The sequence below is a fragment of the Micromys minutus genome, assembly GCF_963924665.1.
Source record: "Micromys minutus genome assembly, chromosome: 1".
Lineage (NCBI taxonomy): Eukaryota > Metazoa > Chordata > Mammalia > Rodentia > Muridae > Micromys > Micromys minutus.
Window position 1 is genome coordinate 142,999,398 of NC_137969.1, and position 18,013 is coordinate 143,017,410.

At 39.8% G+C, this 18,013-nt stretch overlaps 1 protein-coding gene and 1 pseudogene across 3 annotated transcripts in view; one reads left to right on the plus strand and one right to left on the minus strand.

Annotated features, from left to right (window-relative positions):
* The window catches only part of ADAMTS3 (ADAM metallopeptidase with thrombospondin type 1 motif 3), a gene marked incomplete at both ends in the record, with an annotated part of 217,544 nt that overhangs the window by 88,760 nt on the left and 110,771 nt on the right, over positions 1 to 18,013 (minus strand). For both annotated transcript variants that reach the window (XM_080920591.1, XM_080920590.1), the window contains one exon: positions 5,354 to 5,510. In XM_080920591.1, coding sequence (XP_080776717.1) covers positions 5,354 to 5,510 — 157 coding nt within the window. The remainder of the gene's footprint in view (positions 1 to 5,353; positions 5,511 to 18,013) is intronic.
* LOC308423836 (thioredoxin-like protein 4B) lies at positions 258 to 692 on the plus strand (annotated as a pseudogene). Its single transcript has one exon. The product of its transcript is annotated as a thioredoxin-like protein 4B (transcript).

Genomic DNA, 18,013 nt, shown 5'->3' on the forward strand with positions numbered 1-18,013 from the left:
GAGTCACACAGAAAAATCAGTTTATACAGACTACAGACATCAAAAAATGAATCATTCTCAAATCAGAGAGAAGTGCATCAAACTCCCACAGATGCAGAGACTGGGAAGACATAAAGATTGTAGTGATGGGCCACTTGCAAGGATTTCAGGTCAGAGGAAGCCTTTCTAAGCAACAGCCCAAGACTCATGCACTCCATCTGAGCAGCCTGTAGACATTGCAGCATTGACAGTGCACACTAGCACTGGACTCTTTCAAGATGAGCTTTCTCTTGCCCAAGCTCACCAGCAAGGAAGAAGTAGACCAGGCGATCAGAAGCACTGTGGAGAAGGTTAGGGAGGGATGAGGACCCTGTCTGTCTGCGATTGGATGATATTCTTTCAAAGTCCTCAGCTGACCTGGGTAAAATTGTTGCTATTTACCTGGTGGACGTTGACCTCAGTCCAGTCTCTACACAGTATTTTGACATTAGTTATATTCCGTCTACTGTATCTATCTTCAATGGTAGCACATCAAAGTGGATTATGGGTCTCCAGATCACACTAAATTTGTAGAAAGCTTCAAAACTAAACAAGACTTTATAGATTTGATTGAAGTCATCTTCCGAGAAGCCATGAGGGGAAAACGTCTTGTCCAGAGTCCTATTGATCACAAGAATGTACCCAAATAGGACCTCCTCTATCAAGACATTTAGCACACTCACTGCTGTTGGAGATGAGACAGGTACAGGTTGAAATGGGACCTTGACCCAGAGAGCCTGTGGTCTGGAGTCCCTCAGAGCCATGTTCACTGCCTGAGCAAAAAGGTTTGAAGTTCCCCTTCGCAGAAGCCCCAGTGCTCCAAGAATCAAGATGCCTGAGTGTCCAATCCCTGAGAGCCTCGGAGCAGTGAGAGGAGCACGTGGGTGGCACTTGTAACTTCCCTTTGTCTTGACTTTCTTTACCACTTAAGGTCAAGCATCTTCCTAGCCACGGTGAGAACAGTTTGATTGACTGTTTGTGCACACACACGCTCCCACACACCTCCATTCACTTGCCCTTCTTCCCCCAGCTTCTCCTTTCCAAGGGCTTTTGAACACTGTGACCCAACCTCATGAAACTTGTGTTTCTCTTAAGCCTAATGGTAGTGGTTTTCCCTGACGCTCTGGAATGAGAGAGCAGGTATGGAGCTGGAGGGCTGTGTCCTGGCTGCTTGTGACCTGCTAGGCAGCAAGAGACTTGTTGACAGCAGAGGCCAAGGTGTGTGGGAGGCAACACTGTCACCACAGGGCCAACCCTGGCATCAGCTGCTTATTTCTAAGCCTGTCCTCTAGGAAAAAATGAAATAGGACCTGGTTCTGACAGATGTGTCACAGAAAGGTTATTTGAGTTTTCTGTGACCTCTGCTTAAAGCTGAGAGATGCTTCAGAGATGGGCAAAGGGCCCTATCCCATCACCTCCTTAGGATGCGTGGGGCTATGGAAGCTTGCTTGGACACTTGGATCGAGTCAAACCCCTAATGTGACTAAAGTCCTAGGTGAACAAAAAAACTTCCTTCCACATCCCTATGATGAAATAAAAAGTCTTTGTCCCCCCCCAAAAAAAAATTGTGACAATGGAAAAATATTGTCTACCACAAGCATGCCAAGCTTTTGTTTGTCACCACCTAGACAGGTAACACTCAACCCTGACAGGTACAGGAAGAACAATAGCTTACTCAAACTGACACCTCTGCACTGACCATTAACTCACAGTGACAGCGTTAATGGAAGTCTCAGACTATGTGTATGTCCAGCAGGTGGTACATGCCTATGCATGTGAGACAAGACATCAGCTTTAAATGTCTTCCACTATTGCTCCCCATCTCGGATTTTGACATGGGGTTCCTCACTGAACCTGGAGCTAGCTGTTTTGGCTGGGCAGGATGGCCAATGAGTTCCCATTTCTCTAGCATCGGTGAAATGCCCCATCAGGTAATTGTAAGAATATATATTGCATGTTTGGAGTGAAGCAGCAGTTTAATAGATGCTGTTTTAATACAGGTTTAAATACGGGCAAGAAGGCAGTGAGAGTAGGTGCTTAGCAAAGGGCAGTGCCATGAAGATACTGCTTCTGGCTTCTCCAGAGACTGTCACCCACAAAGGCATTGTAAAATGTCCTTACTGTTTGCAGTGGATCTTCCAAGTTTTAGTCAAATTATCCCACATCATCTTCACCAAGACTTATTCTACTCACATTCACATTCCCTAATGCAGGGATTTCTCAGATCTCAAATAAGAATTCTGAAATATGTCGGATCCTTCCCCCTCCCCCTCTCCCAACCCACGAGATCTGCTCTATCAGAAAACCCCATCCCTTTCACTCCAATCTCCACTCCCATCTGGCTCCGGGGCTCCATCTCATATGTGTTCTTGTTACCCATCACTGCTGTCCAGTCCTAATATGTTTTATATAGAACAGTTACACAAACCTCTAACAGACATTTGGCACATCTGTGTAGCTGAACTACAAAACGCTTTAAAAAGTAACCAAGGAATTATTGGAATAAGTAAAAATGGGTGAAATGTTTCTACAGGCTCCACTGATAAGCTCTGCAGGGTCACAGGTAACCACTTTTGAACCAGTACTTCTCCCTGATAACTTGATGTCAGAAAAATGACAAAGACATGGTCGTAAAGTCTGTTTCTTCCTATCTACACCTTAGCTTCTCTATTGTATTTCTCTTATTGTAACTCCTCAACACATCTTCTAAGTTAGACTCTTGACTAGATCCAAAAATGCTTCCTTTTATATAGAACTTTAATATTCACTTATAAATCAATATACCTTCCTAATTCAGTATATCGTAATTGAATAAATGTTACAAAATATATTCATTATTTATACTTAAACTATACTTCATCTATAAAAAAATACTAATACCTTCATTCTTTGACTAGAAGAGAATTGGGAGGCTATAGTTTGATGTCTAAGTTATAAATCTGAACTCTTCTTGAGCTAGAAAAAAAGTTAATTTTTTTGATACAAATAGTTACATATTCTTTAAAGAATGTGTTCTGTGTCTTAACTACATCCCTACCTTATTTTCATTCTACTACACTGTGTAGGAATGATTCAATTTCTTGTCTTACTTTGGATCCCAAAAAGCCATGTCACAGACCTCAGGGTCCCTGCCCTGCCCCTAACTGGCTTTAATTGATGATAAGGAATTGCAGAATAGCCATTGGCTGGTGGGACATTTAAATTTCATAGCTGAGAAGCTAGTAGAGAGAGGAGAGACAGAATGGGCCACTTCCCTGATTGGATCTTGGGTAGCAGAGATAAAATATAGATTTTAAAAGATGTTAACACAGGAATACCAGAGGGGAGTGTTTGCTAGTCATGGGGAAAATTAGAAATACCCAACCATTTAGCTAGTCAAGGCATATCAAAATTAGCTAGTGTGTGTGTGTGTGTCTTTAATTAGCACTTGGGTGGGTACTTGTGTATGACCCACCAGGAACCAAAGTAGTTTAACTAATTCACTACTATAGATGATATACAATGTGGCAGGCAAGAACTCATTGTTAAAAATTATTTAGAGATTCTTGGAATAGAATACATACATGCCATGATAAAAAATTAGGAGGAGCAAAGAACTGGCTTCTTAATAGGCTACAGATTTTGCCTGAGCCACAAGGAGATTTCTTCCCATGGTTCACTAGTACAAAGAGTTTGGGCTCAGAGATGCTTTGAATCCCTGCTGGCTGCACAAAGGAAGGCAGAGAGAGGCAGACACTAGAAGCTGCCTGCCTCCTACAGCCAGATAAATAAAGGATAGAGATATATAAAATTTGATTTGTTTTTAAGGATAGAAGGGAGTATAATGATGACTGTTTAAATGCCCTTAAGTGTGTATACATAAATAAATGACTACCTTGAGGCTTTTGATCAAAGGGCAGGGTATAAGTAGAAAAATTTACCTCAGACAGATAGCATAAGCTTATGTTAATTCAAGTTATCTAAAGGGACATATGTACTCATAGATAGATTAGTCTCTGTAGAAAGAAGGATATAAGTATACTTAGATAAGTAAATGAGCTAGGGTTTTGATCTTAAATTTCAGGTTGAAAAGCAGGCAATGGGTGGCTTAGCCTACCTCAGACAGAAAAACTTACAAACGGGGCATTGTGGAGGAGCACTATCTCATCAGATAATATTTGTTTAGATTGCTTTCATCGCTTTGAGTTGTTTCAATTATCAAAATAAAGATGATTATATGTTCAGTAGCATTTATGATTTTAAAATTCCTCTGGGAGAGAGGCCAAGCTACACCTTTAATGACTTCCAGTTACTGGACCAAGAAGGTAAAATTTTGGGAGAGAGGCTCTATATTTATAGTGACAGGAAAGGGAGAAAAGACTATGGACCACTTCTAGAGTGATATGGATCAGATATAACAGGGAAGACCCCTGAAGATCTTGGCTACAGAAAAGAAAGATTTGAAGAAAATCTAACAGGACAGGCAACTTGATTTGCTGATTCTTTAACATGGGAAGAGCCCAATAACTAGATTAGACATAAAAATGTCTCTAGTCAAAACTTCAGCTAAAATTAGACAATAAATCTTGTTGGTTGTGAAATCTTTAAGATTCACTGTGTCATCCTTCACATGGCATGAATGAAGAATCATTATGATTGGTTATTGATAAAATCAACTCATTAAAAAAAACAGTTATCTTTCATCTGTTCAAACAAGAAGCAAATTTCATCCTTAACTGATCTGTGCATTCTGAAAAATCCATACAAGACACTACCAAAATTTTGGTTATGAGACTCATATATTACAGAATGTAAATATTAACAACAATGGAAGGAACAGTCACTAACATTTATAGAAATTGATACTCTAGGGAAATGTGTAATGGAGTGATCAGACACAGCTGTAAGATGCTTTCCTGTTTGAAAGAGATATAAGTTAAATTCTTCTGTTGATATCAACTTGTGCCCAGGCTTCACTACACCAAACAAAATTAGAAAAACTTCAGATGCCGTAACTTTTACACCTCTAATTCATTTAAAATAAAACCCTACAGAATTTATATCAAACAAAAAAGATAATGTTTGTCTATCTATCCTATGCCAAATAAACTTTTAAAAAGGCTTAATGATTATAGATTTAAGAGAAGATGAAAACAACCCATACGTCAATCAAAAGAAAAATAATCATTGGCATGTGCTCTTATTAAATGTGGAAGTTGAATGGACGTTTAATCATCAAGTTTTCTTTATTTTTCACGTTGGAAGTATTTTATATCAGGGACTATTCCACGTCAGTATACTTTCTGATTTCCTTTAAAAGTTGTCATGTCAAATTAGGGTTAGTTAGCATTCCTACCCCTGTAGTAGACATCTTCAGACACATCTGTGGGAGCCTGCTCCATGGCTGATCTCTTGTAGACAATGTGAATCCTTCCATTTTCTTCATCCATCTGCTTCCCTCTCTCCAAGGGCTCAATGAAGTATTCTTCAGTATCGCTCTTTATCATTCCAGCCTAAAGAAAGCACAGAATGTATTCAAAAAATGTGTTTTTAAAATTAAATATTTTTAATTTTTCTGTTTGATTATAAATTAAAAGCATTTAAATTATGCTAGGCATTCTTATATATCAGAAACCCATATATTATAACATTATATATATACACATACAAAAAAATTCATGTGTAAGCTGGTGAGATAGCTCAGCAGTTAAGGGTATTTACCGATCTTCTGCAGAGTACCCAGGTTTGGTCTTAGTCCCCACATTGTGGTTTAAAACCCCTTATAACTTCAGTTCCAGGGGGCTGAATGCCATCTTCTGGTGTGCAGGAGCATATGCACACATATATTGTACAAATACGTACACCCAGGCACAGTCACACATCCATCTTTAAAAAAAATAATGCCAGGAATGAAAACTCCATAAGAGGTAAAAAATATCAAGTTTAAGCAGTGTAAAAATAAAATCCTATGATACATCCATTTCACCAGAGCATCAAAAAGGGTATGTCCTATTTCATATTTCTCAGCAAAAGAATCTTATATGGCTCGGGAACACAAAAAATTCCCTGATTTTCCCTGAGGACAGTATGGATCCTTTATAAAGCCTGCTCTATTACTTCTGTAATTCATTTTTATGTCCCAAGTCATCGTTACTGTATGAGAGATGTGGGTTCCAAAGCACACCCCATCTTTACCCTTAACTGGCTTTGATGGGAATCCCCTACTTCTAATATTTGTTAGCCTAGAGAACTCAAACAAATTCATTGCGAAAATGTCCAGTTTGTCATTAGCAGTATCAATGAGTATGAGAAAGTATTGTTGACTGGCTAAATTTTATACATTAATCTACTGTACTCTGACTGTGTGTATGTATGTATGTGTGTGTGTGTGTGTGTGTGTGTGTGTGTGTGTGTGTGTGTATAAAACACATATGTGTGTATAAATACACACACAATTTATAAGTTGGAGTTCCATTGTTCATCTTTATCTTGGTCTTTGATTTGCCTCCAATTCATTAAATTACCAAATTATGTAAATTTTTTAAAAACTTATTTACATTTCTTTTTATAATTTTTGATATATGTAGAGTGCATTGTGAGTACAAATCTCACCTGGCTGGCAGTAGCAGATGGCTTCAGTTCCAGCACTGAGGAAGCAGAGGCTGACAATTTTATGAGTTTGAGGCCATCCTGGTCTACACAGTGAGTTCAAGGACAACCAGGGCCATACAGACATATCCAGTCTCAAAACTATAGCAATTAAAATCTTACCTTCTCTAGTCTACCTCTTACCTGTCTCTCTGTCTCTGTCTGTCTGTCTCTGTCTGTCTCTGTCTCTCTCTCTGTATCTCTCTGTCTGTCTCTGTCTGACTGACTGTCTGTCTCTCTCTGTCTCTCTCTGTGTCTCTCTCTGTCTCTGTCTCTGTCTGTCTCTCTCTCTCTCTCTCTCCTTTCTTTCGAAGCTTCTGAATTTAACCAGCATCATTTGTGTATCCATTGAAGACTGCTGGTCTACTCCCTGGGCACACAACTGAAAATAAATGGCCATGCTTCCTCCAGACCCCACCCATGAAAGATTGTCTCAGTGATTGACCCAGGTAAGCCTGTGACTGAAGGAAGCGGGTCAGGACTGTGAGCACTGGGCCACTTGAAACTAAGAAGGAAGGGAATGACAAGAATTAATCCCATTTGCTTTTTAAAAAACATTTTTCGATGTATTGCAGGCAAACATTTAAATACCAGGCACCATGGTACTACTTTTCCCCCAGTAAAGTGCAAGGAAGAACTCAAATTTCAGACTGAACATCTCCCTTAGAAAACAAGGTGCATTCGTGTGAGGTTGGGACAGCATCAGTGGCAAGGAGAGGGGGATCGAGGCTTAGCCATCAGCTGAATGGGAGTCCTATAGACTCCTGCGCTGGAAGTTCCATCACACAAAATAATACTGACAGGCGATGGGGTTTAGGAGGGAAGGCCTAGCAGAAGCCAGCAGGGTTGACCACAGCACCTTCAGAAGAAATCAATGTAGTCTGTAAGGAACCAAGTTCGGGAGAAAGCAGTGTTTTCAAGTTGGGCACCATGTGCTTGGTGCCTTCTGCATTCAGCTGTTTCTCCCTTCTGCTTGCCTGCAATGTGGTAACATGTAAGGGACCTTGCCAAGTGCAAGGATCCTGTTCTTTGGATTAGATTCTAGCCACCAGAATCATGAACTAAATAAATGCCTTTCCTTTGTAAAGTCTGGGGCTGAGGCATTTGCTAAAACAACACAATGGAGAGAAACTTCTAGCACACATGACCCCTAATGTAGAGTCTGAACTGCCATTAATTAAAAAGTAATGGAAACATTATCCTAAAGTACAGTTCAGAAAAATCCACAGAAAATACATTGCCAAAGACATGCCTCATCTACCCTCTAGATTCAGTCTAGCAAAGTGAAACATGCAGTCTTAAAAGGATTCAAGGAAGTTTCTTACTGAAAGTTAAGTGACATGGTCGATTAGCGTGAAATAAAATTAGCATAGTGCCCCTTCCATAACCTCACTGTATACAACACAATAAAGTCAAAGGCTAACTGGTTTTTTTAAGTTTCTTTTATTTTTGATATCATGATATAGTTACATCATTTCCCCTTTCCCTTTGCTCCCTAAAAAGCCACTCAAATGCTCCTCTTTACTCTTTTTCAAATGATTGGCCCGTTGCATTTCTTGTTATTACATACATATATCTATATGTATATAAATATAGACCTTATTCCTCATCAAGAAAACGTCTCTTTGCAACAGACTAAAACAATTACAGACAGCCACACCAATCAAAATGCAGCTCTGTGGTTCACAATCCCAGTGGATACATCTACGAAACATACCTGGATCAACATTTTCATAGAAGGCAACCATAGAGAGGTTCAAGGAGCCAGAAGATCATGGAGTGTGCTACAAGACTGTTTCTCCAGATAATATCATAGACTAATGACTTTGAAATCCAAATTATCCAATACAGACTTCTGTGGACACACCTCAGCATACATCCCAACAAAGTATTCACAGCATCTCAATTTCAAGTAGCACAGAGGGCAAACCTGCTTTCTCAGACAATCATGTTCTTCTGGACAAATGGTGATGGACTTCAAATGGCCTGACCATGAAAAGGCACAAAAGACCAGGCGCTTCCTCATGGCAGTCCATGCCTTGCGGAAGGGGAGTGTGCCCCGGAAAGCCACCCTAGGGTCTAGATTGACAATGACTCTGGCAGTCTAAAAGTCTGTCCAGGGAGCAGTGGAAAGCCTTGTCAGTGTTCACCATTTCCCTACCTCCCCACAGGACAGTTAAACGGATCACAGCCAAATGTGAAAAGAGCCAGAAAACGTAACCTTGCCCTGTGTTCAGGGAGCAGAGTCAGATTTTGATGAGCAGATGGAGGTGGCAACCTCAAATGAACTAATGTCATTTCTTTGCTTACTTTTCCATTGCTTGTTCTTGCACTTAAAATGACACTCACTACTACAGTCCCAAGGTCTTGCTCTGTTTTCTACTCTCAAGGAACCACCTTACTGCTGTCCTGAGGCTCCAGTCAAAAGGGAAATGTTGTTACTCTTCGAAAGCCCACTCTACACATGCACATTGCCTTTTTATAGTCTCTGCTTCATCCAAAAAGAAATGTTACCTCCTTAAAAGTGATTTTCTTATACGTTCACCCCACAGAAAGTTGGCGCTCCATCTTCTGACATAGACATATGTTGCTTCTGTCGTCTTTCCCTCTTACGGCGTTCCTTACAAGTTATCGCGTTGTGCTTGCATGCTTGTGACTATTTATCATTCTTTCTCCTCTGCTGATTTGTTGGCTCCCAAGGCAGCCATGTCTATCTTAATTAGCCTTTTTAATCCTTAAGCTCTGCTGCAACATCTGGCACACAATTTGCATTCAGTTTTATAATGAATAACTATATAAATAAACTCTAGAGATAAAGGCATAAATCATAGTTACAGCTGTGTGCTGGAGGAAAAATGCACACAAGAAGAAATTCACCGGGGAAATATTTGGAGCACCAGTCTGGAACTGCTGTCCCTGTATGCTTTGGTGGATCGTCATGGTGGTGGGAGTTTGTGGTCTCATAGAAGAGAAGCAGAGCAACCTCAAGTGAAGAGAAGACAGCAGCCTGCAGGGACAATCCCTGCTACCTTCTTTGTCCCAGGGGATTTCACCTGCCACAGTTGTGTCACCTGCTAGTGATCTATGCAGACTTTAACATCATCCAGGGATTTAGGCATTCACTAAGTTAAAACCCTGAAACCCTCATAATTCAACTGCCTCAGAAAACGTCCTCAGACACTGGAGGTGCTCTTCACCAATCTCCTGGACATTAATCAGTCCAGCCATTGACAATCAGAATTAACCATTACAGAGGGTGCAGAAATTTTACAGGTTTAGGGCAATTTTCAAAAGATGGGAGAATGGTATGCTGGAGGCACAGAGAAACGTATCAGAGCTGACACATATCTTCTCCTTACTCAGACTGCTAACCACAGCTCCTTCCCTCTTTGACTTTTGTCTCTTCCCTGTCCTTGTCACAGGTTCTATCTTCTTATACTGCCCTAGGAGTTCCATGCCAACCTCAAAGGCACCCTGCCAATTCCCAAGCCCCACAGGTGGGCACAATATCTCCTTAAGGCCCTTGTGCTAGCTCTGTACTTTGAACTGTCCTCCCCCTAGAATTCCATCCCTTTTAAGTTCTGCAGTGTGACCTCTCAGGCCAGCATGTTCTAGCTTCCCATCAGCTCTTCTCACAGCAGCCAGCATCTTCTTCCTGCTCCACTATTTTGTTGGAACCTGACACATAATCAAGTGCTCATCTGGTCCTACTTCTCGCTACTCCCCTTTCCCATTGCTCACTGGCCAGGAGCTCCTCTCAGCCCGCATCCTTCACTCTGTACCCCACATGCTCCTACAGGGTGCTTGGCTCAAATCCATGAGTATTTTTTGAATGGGAAAAAAATTGACAAGAAAGAAAACCTAGAATAAGGTATAACGTAAGATTTCTCCTAAATCTTAAAGTTGAGTGATTAAGAAATTAACACTTTTATTCACAGATACAGAAAAGCAACCTGGGGACAGGGATACCCACCTACCTGAAATCCCAGCACGTATATAGTGGAGGCAGAGGATTTGGAAAGGCTAATGGTAGAGAATGTTATATCTGTATTCTCCTAAGGTAATAGGAGTAATTGCTAACATTTAATGGAGGAATTCACGAATGTTTTTCAGAACTAAAAGCACATCTGCACTGGATTTCAGATATATCTTGTCATATACAGTAAAGAAATCTTCTGAAAACTGAACAGAAAGTTTGCAAATACATTTAAGGTCAATAGAAAACAATAATTACAAAATTCTCAAAGGACCTTAAGTTGGCATGTGCCTTCCCATATTGGTTCTTTGTTGTTTTTTGTTTTATTTTGTTTGGGGCAAAGAAAAGATATAGATTTAGTGAGTTTAGATTCAGGAGTATCAGAGAGGAGGCATTAGCAACGTAGGAGTTTGGAAGTGACCCAGTCATTTGCTTATTTAGGCATACTAAATATAAGTCTGAATGTATGTTTGTGTGTCTTTCATCCATGTTTCCAAAGCAATTGGATTGGTAGCAAGTTCTGCCAGGAAGTACAGCAGATAAAATGAATACCACAGGAAGTACAGCAGATCAAACAAATACTATAGGAAGTACAGCAGATCAAACAAATACTACAGGAAGTACAGCAGATCAAACAAATACTACAGGAAGTACAGCAAGATCAAACAAATACTACAGGAAGTACAGCAGATCAAACAAATACTACAGGAAGTACAGCAGATCAAACAAATACTACAGGAAGTACAGCAGATCAAACAAATACTACAGGAAGTACAGCAGATCAAACAAATACTACTATACACAATATTTGCCTGACAGTCATTTTTGAATAAAGAAGGAAAAAAACCACAAATGAACAATATCCTACCAATGTAATTATTATAATAAAAACCTTTTGTTACAACTCAGTTATCTATAAATACCTTACACAAAATGGATTGGAGTTCTATAAACACACAAATGGAAGATCATTAGCATGTAGCAGTATTCTCAAATATGAAAAAAGTCATACTGCAGAGAAACCTATATTTGTAGTCTGTGTGGTAACATGTTGCCCTTTATGATTTCTTTATATGAGAGTAAAACCTTCAGTGTATAAAAAAGAAAAGAAAAATCTCTAAAGCTTATACTCTAGACAATGGCCCATAGCCTGCATGACTGGCATTTTGGATTCCTCTGTCTTTTCCCACTGCTGTGCCTGGTCTATCTACAAGGGCTCTAGACCCACTGGCAGTTTCTCTAGCAGACCCACACTAGCCCACACTGACTTGCCAATCCTCTTCCACACCAGTCCTCCAGAAGTCTCTTGATAGCCCTCTGTGAACCTTTGGAACACCAAGTTCCAACTCTACACAAACTTTGCAACATTTGCCATTTTATTACATCCCAGGGTAGCAGGATAAAGGCTGGTTTAAGGTAGATGCCTTCTATTTAGGAACAGAGGGAGAAAACATTACCACAAATAGAACCAAGCATCTTGGGTGGGGGAGGTTGAAGGACTGGCAAGAGACAGAGGAAAATATGAAAGAAGAGTCTGGGTCCCCAAGAAAGGAGCTGACGTGTGCAAAGAATGAAACCTGTGAGAAGCAACCTGGACACACTGTACTGTTTAACTAGAGTGGCAGGAACTGGAAACACATTACAAAGAGCTACAGAGACAGCAGGTCATAAAACAGCATGTATTTTAAGGTCTAGAATATTCTTAGCTGTTGTAGGGTTCTGATGCATATCTTCCCACCACACTATATTGATTTTTCTTCTTTAGTGGTGACACAAAACTGGAGAGACTATTTAAAAGGTGCCTGTATTTTCAGGGGGGAAAAACTTGCCCATGCATACTTAATGGAGGAAAAATCATCAGTTTTAATTATTAAACACTGAAGAACTTTTTATGTATGAACATATTTATTTACATAGTGAAGCACTCAAAAACATTTTTGGAAGCTCAAAACATGTGTTGTCATGCCTTAACATTAATTAGATCATACTCCTGTCAGCTCCCTGGTCTCCTTTGTATATAATATACTTATGACATCCAAGAGGAAAACCCAATGTGTATAACATTTTAAAAGCCTAGCCCAGGGATGACCTGCTAGGTATTAATAATACTCATAATCCTGCCAGAAATGTACAACGTGAAAATTATAAGCCTAGATGTTTTTAAAAATGCCACACATAAAGTTATATATGCTCCTGAGGGACTCTATTCAAACAACCAGTTTAATTTGCCATTTAAATGCTATTTTTGTAAGAGTTTAGAACTCTTACATACCCTGTGTTTCTTCTTCTCCAAAGAACTCCATTTTGCCATTTTAATCTCATACAACAAAACAAAATATTTGCCATGTTTCTCAAGCTATTTTTATAAATTAATGTTTTTTAAAATGTTATTATATTTAATCTGGTATTAAATAATGAGAGGTTCATTTTTTGTTTGAATTCTGACATAGGTTCCTTGACCACCCTTTGAAGGGAATAACAGAATCATGAATGCCAAGAAACTTGGCATCCCCTTCACATCTGGGCAACTCTTCCAGCTGCGCCACTCATTTCACATGGTGCCAACAGTCCAGACCTAAATCCGAGAGCTGCCTACATCAGAAGCAGCCAATCACCAGGGCCACGCCTATCTCACTGGGTAGCGTCTTCAAAGTCATACCTGACACCAGCTCTAATGATCAGATGGTTTCCTCACTCAGTTAGAAGGGGAATGGAGGGTGTGGAGCACAGGGTGGTTCGATGAGATAATGTCTATGAATTTATTTTATAAACTATAAAGTTATACAAGAAATGTAAAACACAATTCTTTATAGGTCACAGCAATAAAAGCCAGTCACCAAGGGATGATTAACTTGTACTTAGCTCAATTTATGATGAAAATCAGCCTCAAAGATGGTTCTTAAAAGTTTCATCAAAATTTACTAATCTCTCCTCAGAAATTCTGTGTCAGATATTCTAAAACCCTCATGTCCTGTTTCACTTACTGTATAGGAACGCCATTCTTTTGTTCTATTAAAGTCAGAGTGTGGATCTGTAAATTTTCCCTAGAAATTTCATGAAATATGTCCCAAATAAAATGTGGATGTTATTAAGACTAAATACCACTTCTGCTGAATTAGGCACAGCAGTATATTACTAGGGTACAGCCATATAAGGCAGCAATAGGATCCGAATGCTTAGGATGGCTCATGGGAAGGTGTGCTGAGGATGTGTGGGAAGGGATAAGGCAAATACAATGTTCTGCCAGGGCTGTCATTGGAACTATAGCACGGCAGTGGCATTTTATATCACAAAGGCTATAGGAAGCTACAGCAAGGGTTAAATATACCCTGTGTTCCTTCTTCTGGTGTTCCAGTTCATAAGTGCATGCATACCTGGTTCCTACTTCACCAGTACAATAGACAGTACGCATTTGATTAAACATAGATAGCTTCCTAAAGTTTCCTGAATTTTAAGAGGTGTTTCAGTGGCATCACCAAATCCAGAAAATGTTATGAAGATGGTGGTATAGCTGAAAAGACAGAAAACATAGTGTAGTGTGGCTTAGAAGGCTGTCTGTAATACTCTCATACAGAAAGACACACAGACAAACAGACAGAAACACACACACATTCAGAGAGTGAGAGAGAAGCAAATCTTAAAATGCTCTTATTTCAACAGCATCTAAAAATCTTTAAGTTTATACAATCTAAGTGTGTTTGCAAAATCCCTTCTATGAAGGGAGTGAACAGAACCTAGAAAATAAAAATAAAAGAATCCATCTTACCCCACAATACAATTAAATGCTAAAATGAGGAGCCCTCTGACCAGTGACTTTGAGAGATGAGCATTTCAGTTTCTTAATTAGGTAAAAGCACAACCTCTAACTGATTCCCATCAAACATCTGGGGGGAGTTTGTAAAGGTGGAAGGGCTTTCTGTACAGCTGGTTTAACTGTTCCACATCCCTTCTCTTCACTGCCAGCCTGTACCCACCACAGCTACACTTGATATAGCATGACCTGTGTCCACTTGGCCACATTATTCACAAACTTACTCTGAGAACGAGTAGAATATTTTTTAAAACTCCCAGGAAGTTGGGTACTAGGGGATCTCCATGTCATAGTGGTTGCTATGTGAGAACAGGAAGGAGAGCGTCACCCTGATGTTGGTAACACAAAGTTTTCTCCTCTTGACAGACTGACTAGTTTTCCCTTATAGGTGCTATATTTTATGTAAACATTACCTGTAAGAAAACTCAGAGGCAAATCTGTCCCCTCCTTACAGGCCCAGCTTTGGCCATGAATCCCACAGGACTCACTTCCTTTATCTTCTTAATGTTTTATCTTTTTTAAAAATTAAATTAGCATGGGTTTTATTCTAGCATTATGCATATGCATGTGTCATTTTCCTTTGTTCAAAGCCATTTTCTTGTCTGCTGCCCTCCTCTGTGGTCTCTGACATCTGATTGGTTCTGTTCCTTACACTAGATAGCATCCCATTTTGCTTTCACTGTCTTCTCATGTGGCTGTATTTATACTGAACAGTCTCCCTACATAGCTGGTGTTTCCCATTGAAACTCTCAGATCACTATGTCACCTGAAAGGAAAAAAGTTAATTTTCTAAAAATGTAGAAATTATAGGATTAAATGTCTTAACAATATTTAGCATCATCCAATATTTCAAATGACACAATTATGTTTCTGATGACACAATTAATCATGACTATACCTATTAGCAAAATATGGATCTGTAACCACAAATACTGGTTTGCTTTTTACTTCCTATTAATTGACACTCTATACTGACCAACAACTGTAAAATGTATAAGGTGCTATTGAGTGCTTGGTTCTACGACAAAGGAGCCTTCATCTATGTTAATGAAAGCACATCCAAGTACAACCTCGGTAGTCATGGAGAAAAAGGCCAATGTTGACCAAACAGGCTTCTTCCCTCTTTGTAAAGCCCAAGGAGGGGCATATAAGCCACAGCATCACATCAGACGTCCACGCTACTTCCTTTCCTTTGACTCTTGCTAACCATGCATTAGGTGCCTGAGAACAGACTGGGCCTTGTGTTGTTCTCTGTTGCAGCTGTAACAAATCCTGACAAATGAAAGGCTGCAGACAGCACAGCTTGTTCCATGTATGTTCTGCGGATGGGAATTCTAACTGGGACTGAGTGGCTAGCCGAGGCCACTCCCACAGCCCTGGACGGGTTGGCTTCATCGCCCCACTCTACTTCCCCACCCACCTCTCCGCATTTCTCACTTCCCATTCCAATAGAACTGAAAAGAGACAAAGAGCATATTTGATGTGAGCAGAGGATGAGAACTACAGCAATAGTCCCGCCTCCTTGTCAATCGCTCTTGCCAAGCCTCCGTTGCTGGCAAACACAGACAGCTGTGGGCAGTGCTTCATGGCTATGGCAGGAGCTGAGAAGCCCTTCTCCATCCCATGCCAAATGAGATCCTAAGGAATCTGCCAGGATTCTACCATAGCATCGCATAAACAGTGAGGCTCGTCAAGAAAACCAACCTGCAGTTTAAAGTTATAGAATACAGTGAGATAAGAAATGGGGGAAGCAAGGGGAGGAGATAGGAGCCAAGGAAGAGGTAGAGGAGTTGGCACCGGTGGTAGTTGTAGTGATGGAAAACCCAAGCCAATGCATAAGCACAGGAGGGAGAGATGCGATACACGAAAGAGAGCTTCCTGCTTCTGCTGCACAAGAAAACGCCATAGATAGATAGACAGACAGATAGATAACAGATGACAGACAGATAGATAGATAGATAGATAGATAGACAGACAGACAGACAGATAGATAGATTGGCAGACAGATAACAGATGATAGACAGATAGATAACAGATGATAGATAGATCGATAGAGAGATAGATAGATAGATAGATAGATAGACAGACAGACAGATAGATAGACAGATAGATCGATAGAGAGAGAGATAGATAGAGAGATAGATAGATAGATAGATAGATAGATAGATAGATAGATAGATACATAGATAGATAGATAGACAGACAGACAGACAGATAGATAGACAGATAGATAGATGGCGGATGATAGAGATAGATAGATGGACAGACAGACAGATAGATATATAGATAGAAGGTTAAAAACCACGTCATGCAGTAACTCTTAGAACATTGGGACATTTGAAAGTCAGTCTCATTAACTGAATGTCCAAATGAGTTATGATCACTCTGACATGCTAGGGCCTGTCATGACTGCAGAGTTACAAAGGGACAGATAAAAAAGAGCAGGAAGGCTGTGGAGGGAACAGAAGTCAGAGGAAGGTACTACTGCAGGTTTTGGTTATATTCATTTCAGAGGGTCCTAAAAAATCTTTAGTGAAATGGTTTTCATAAATATACAATACAAAATATACAATATACAATATAAAATTTCAGATATAAGCTACTCAATGAAAATTAAACTCCTCTCATATGGAAAATGCGTGTGTTATTCATTAAAAGCCATTTTCCTCAGCTGTCTTTTGAGACATAAGTCTCAAAATAGGCCTTAATTTAGATTATTAAAGCCCAATGTACATTAATTTTATCAATATAGCCAATTCAACAAGCCATCGAGGTTCATTGTCATTGAATGCTTAAAAGAAGAATCCAAGAAGAACACAAGTTAATCCTAGCACCTAAAAGGCAGAAGCAGGTGGATCTCTGAGTTTGAGGCCAGCCTGCTCTACAGAGCATGTTCCAGACATGCCAAGGCTCCACAGTGAGCCCATTTCTCAGTACATGTGTGTGTGCACCTGGGCTTGCATGAGCATATTTGTGTGTGTGTGTGTGTGTGTGTGTGTGTGTGTGTGTGTGTGTGTGTATCTGTATGTGTGTATGTGTGTGAGTGTGCATATGTGTATTTGTGTGTGTAGGTGTGTATATGTGTGTGAGTGTGTTTATGTGTGTGTATGTGTATGTATGTGAATGATTGTGTGTGTGAGTGTGTGTATATGTATAAGTGTTTGAATGCATGTTTATGTGTGTGTGAGTGTGTGTATGTATGTGTGTATGTGTGACCAAGAAATTAAATTCTGGTCACAGCATTTCTACAAAGAAAAATGTTATTTAAGCCCTTTTAGACTGTTCCACAATTTGAGAAAAATCATGAGGATTTGCCTGTGTAATCTCTAAAATAGCTTCCAATTCAATTACTCTGTTATTCAAATTATATTCCAGTATTCAAGCTCCTAGGAAACACATGAAATTGGAAAACTGCCCTTGCCAATATCCCAAGATCCACTTATTCCCATAATAAATAACTGAAATATGACCATAAAACTAATATAATTAACTCCTAAAGTAGGTCACAAATGTTAACATGCCAAAGAATCTAGGTCTCAACCTCAGAGACGTTTCTGTGTTCCACACTCAGTCTGATTCAG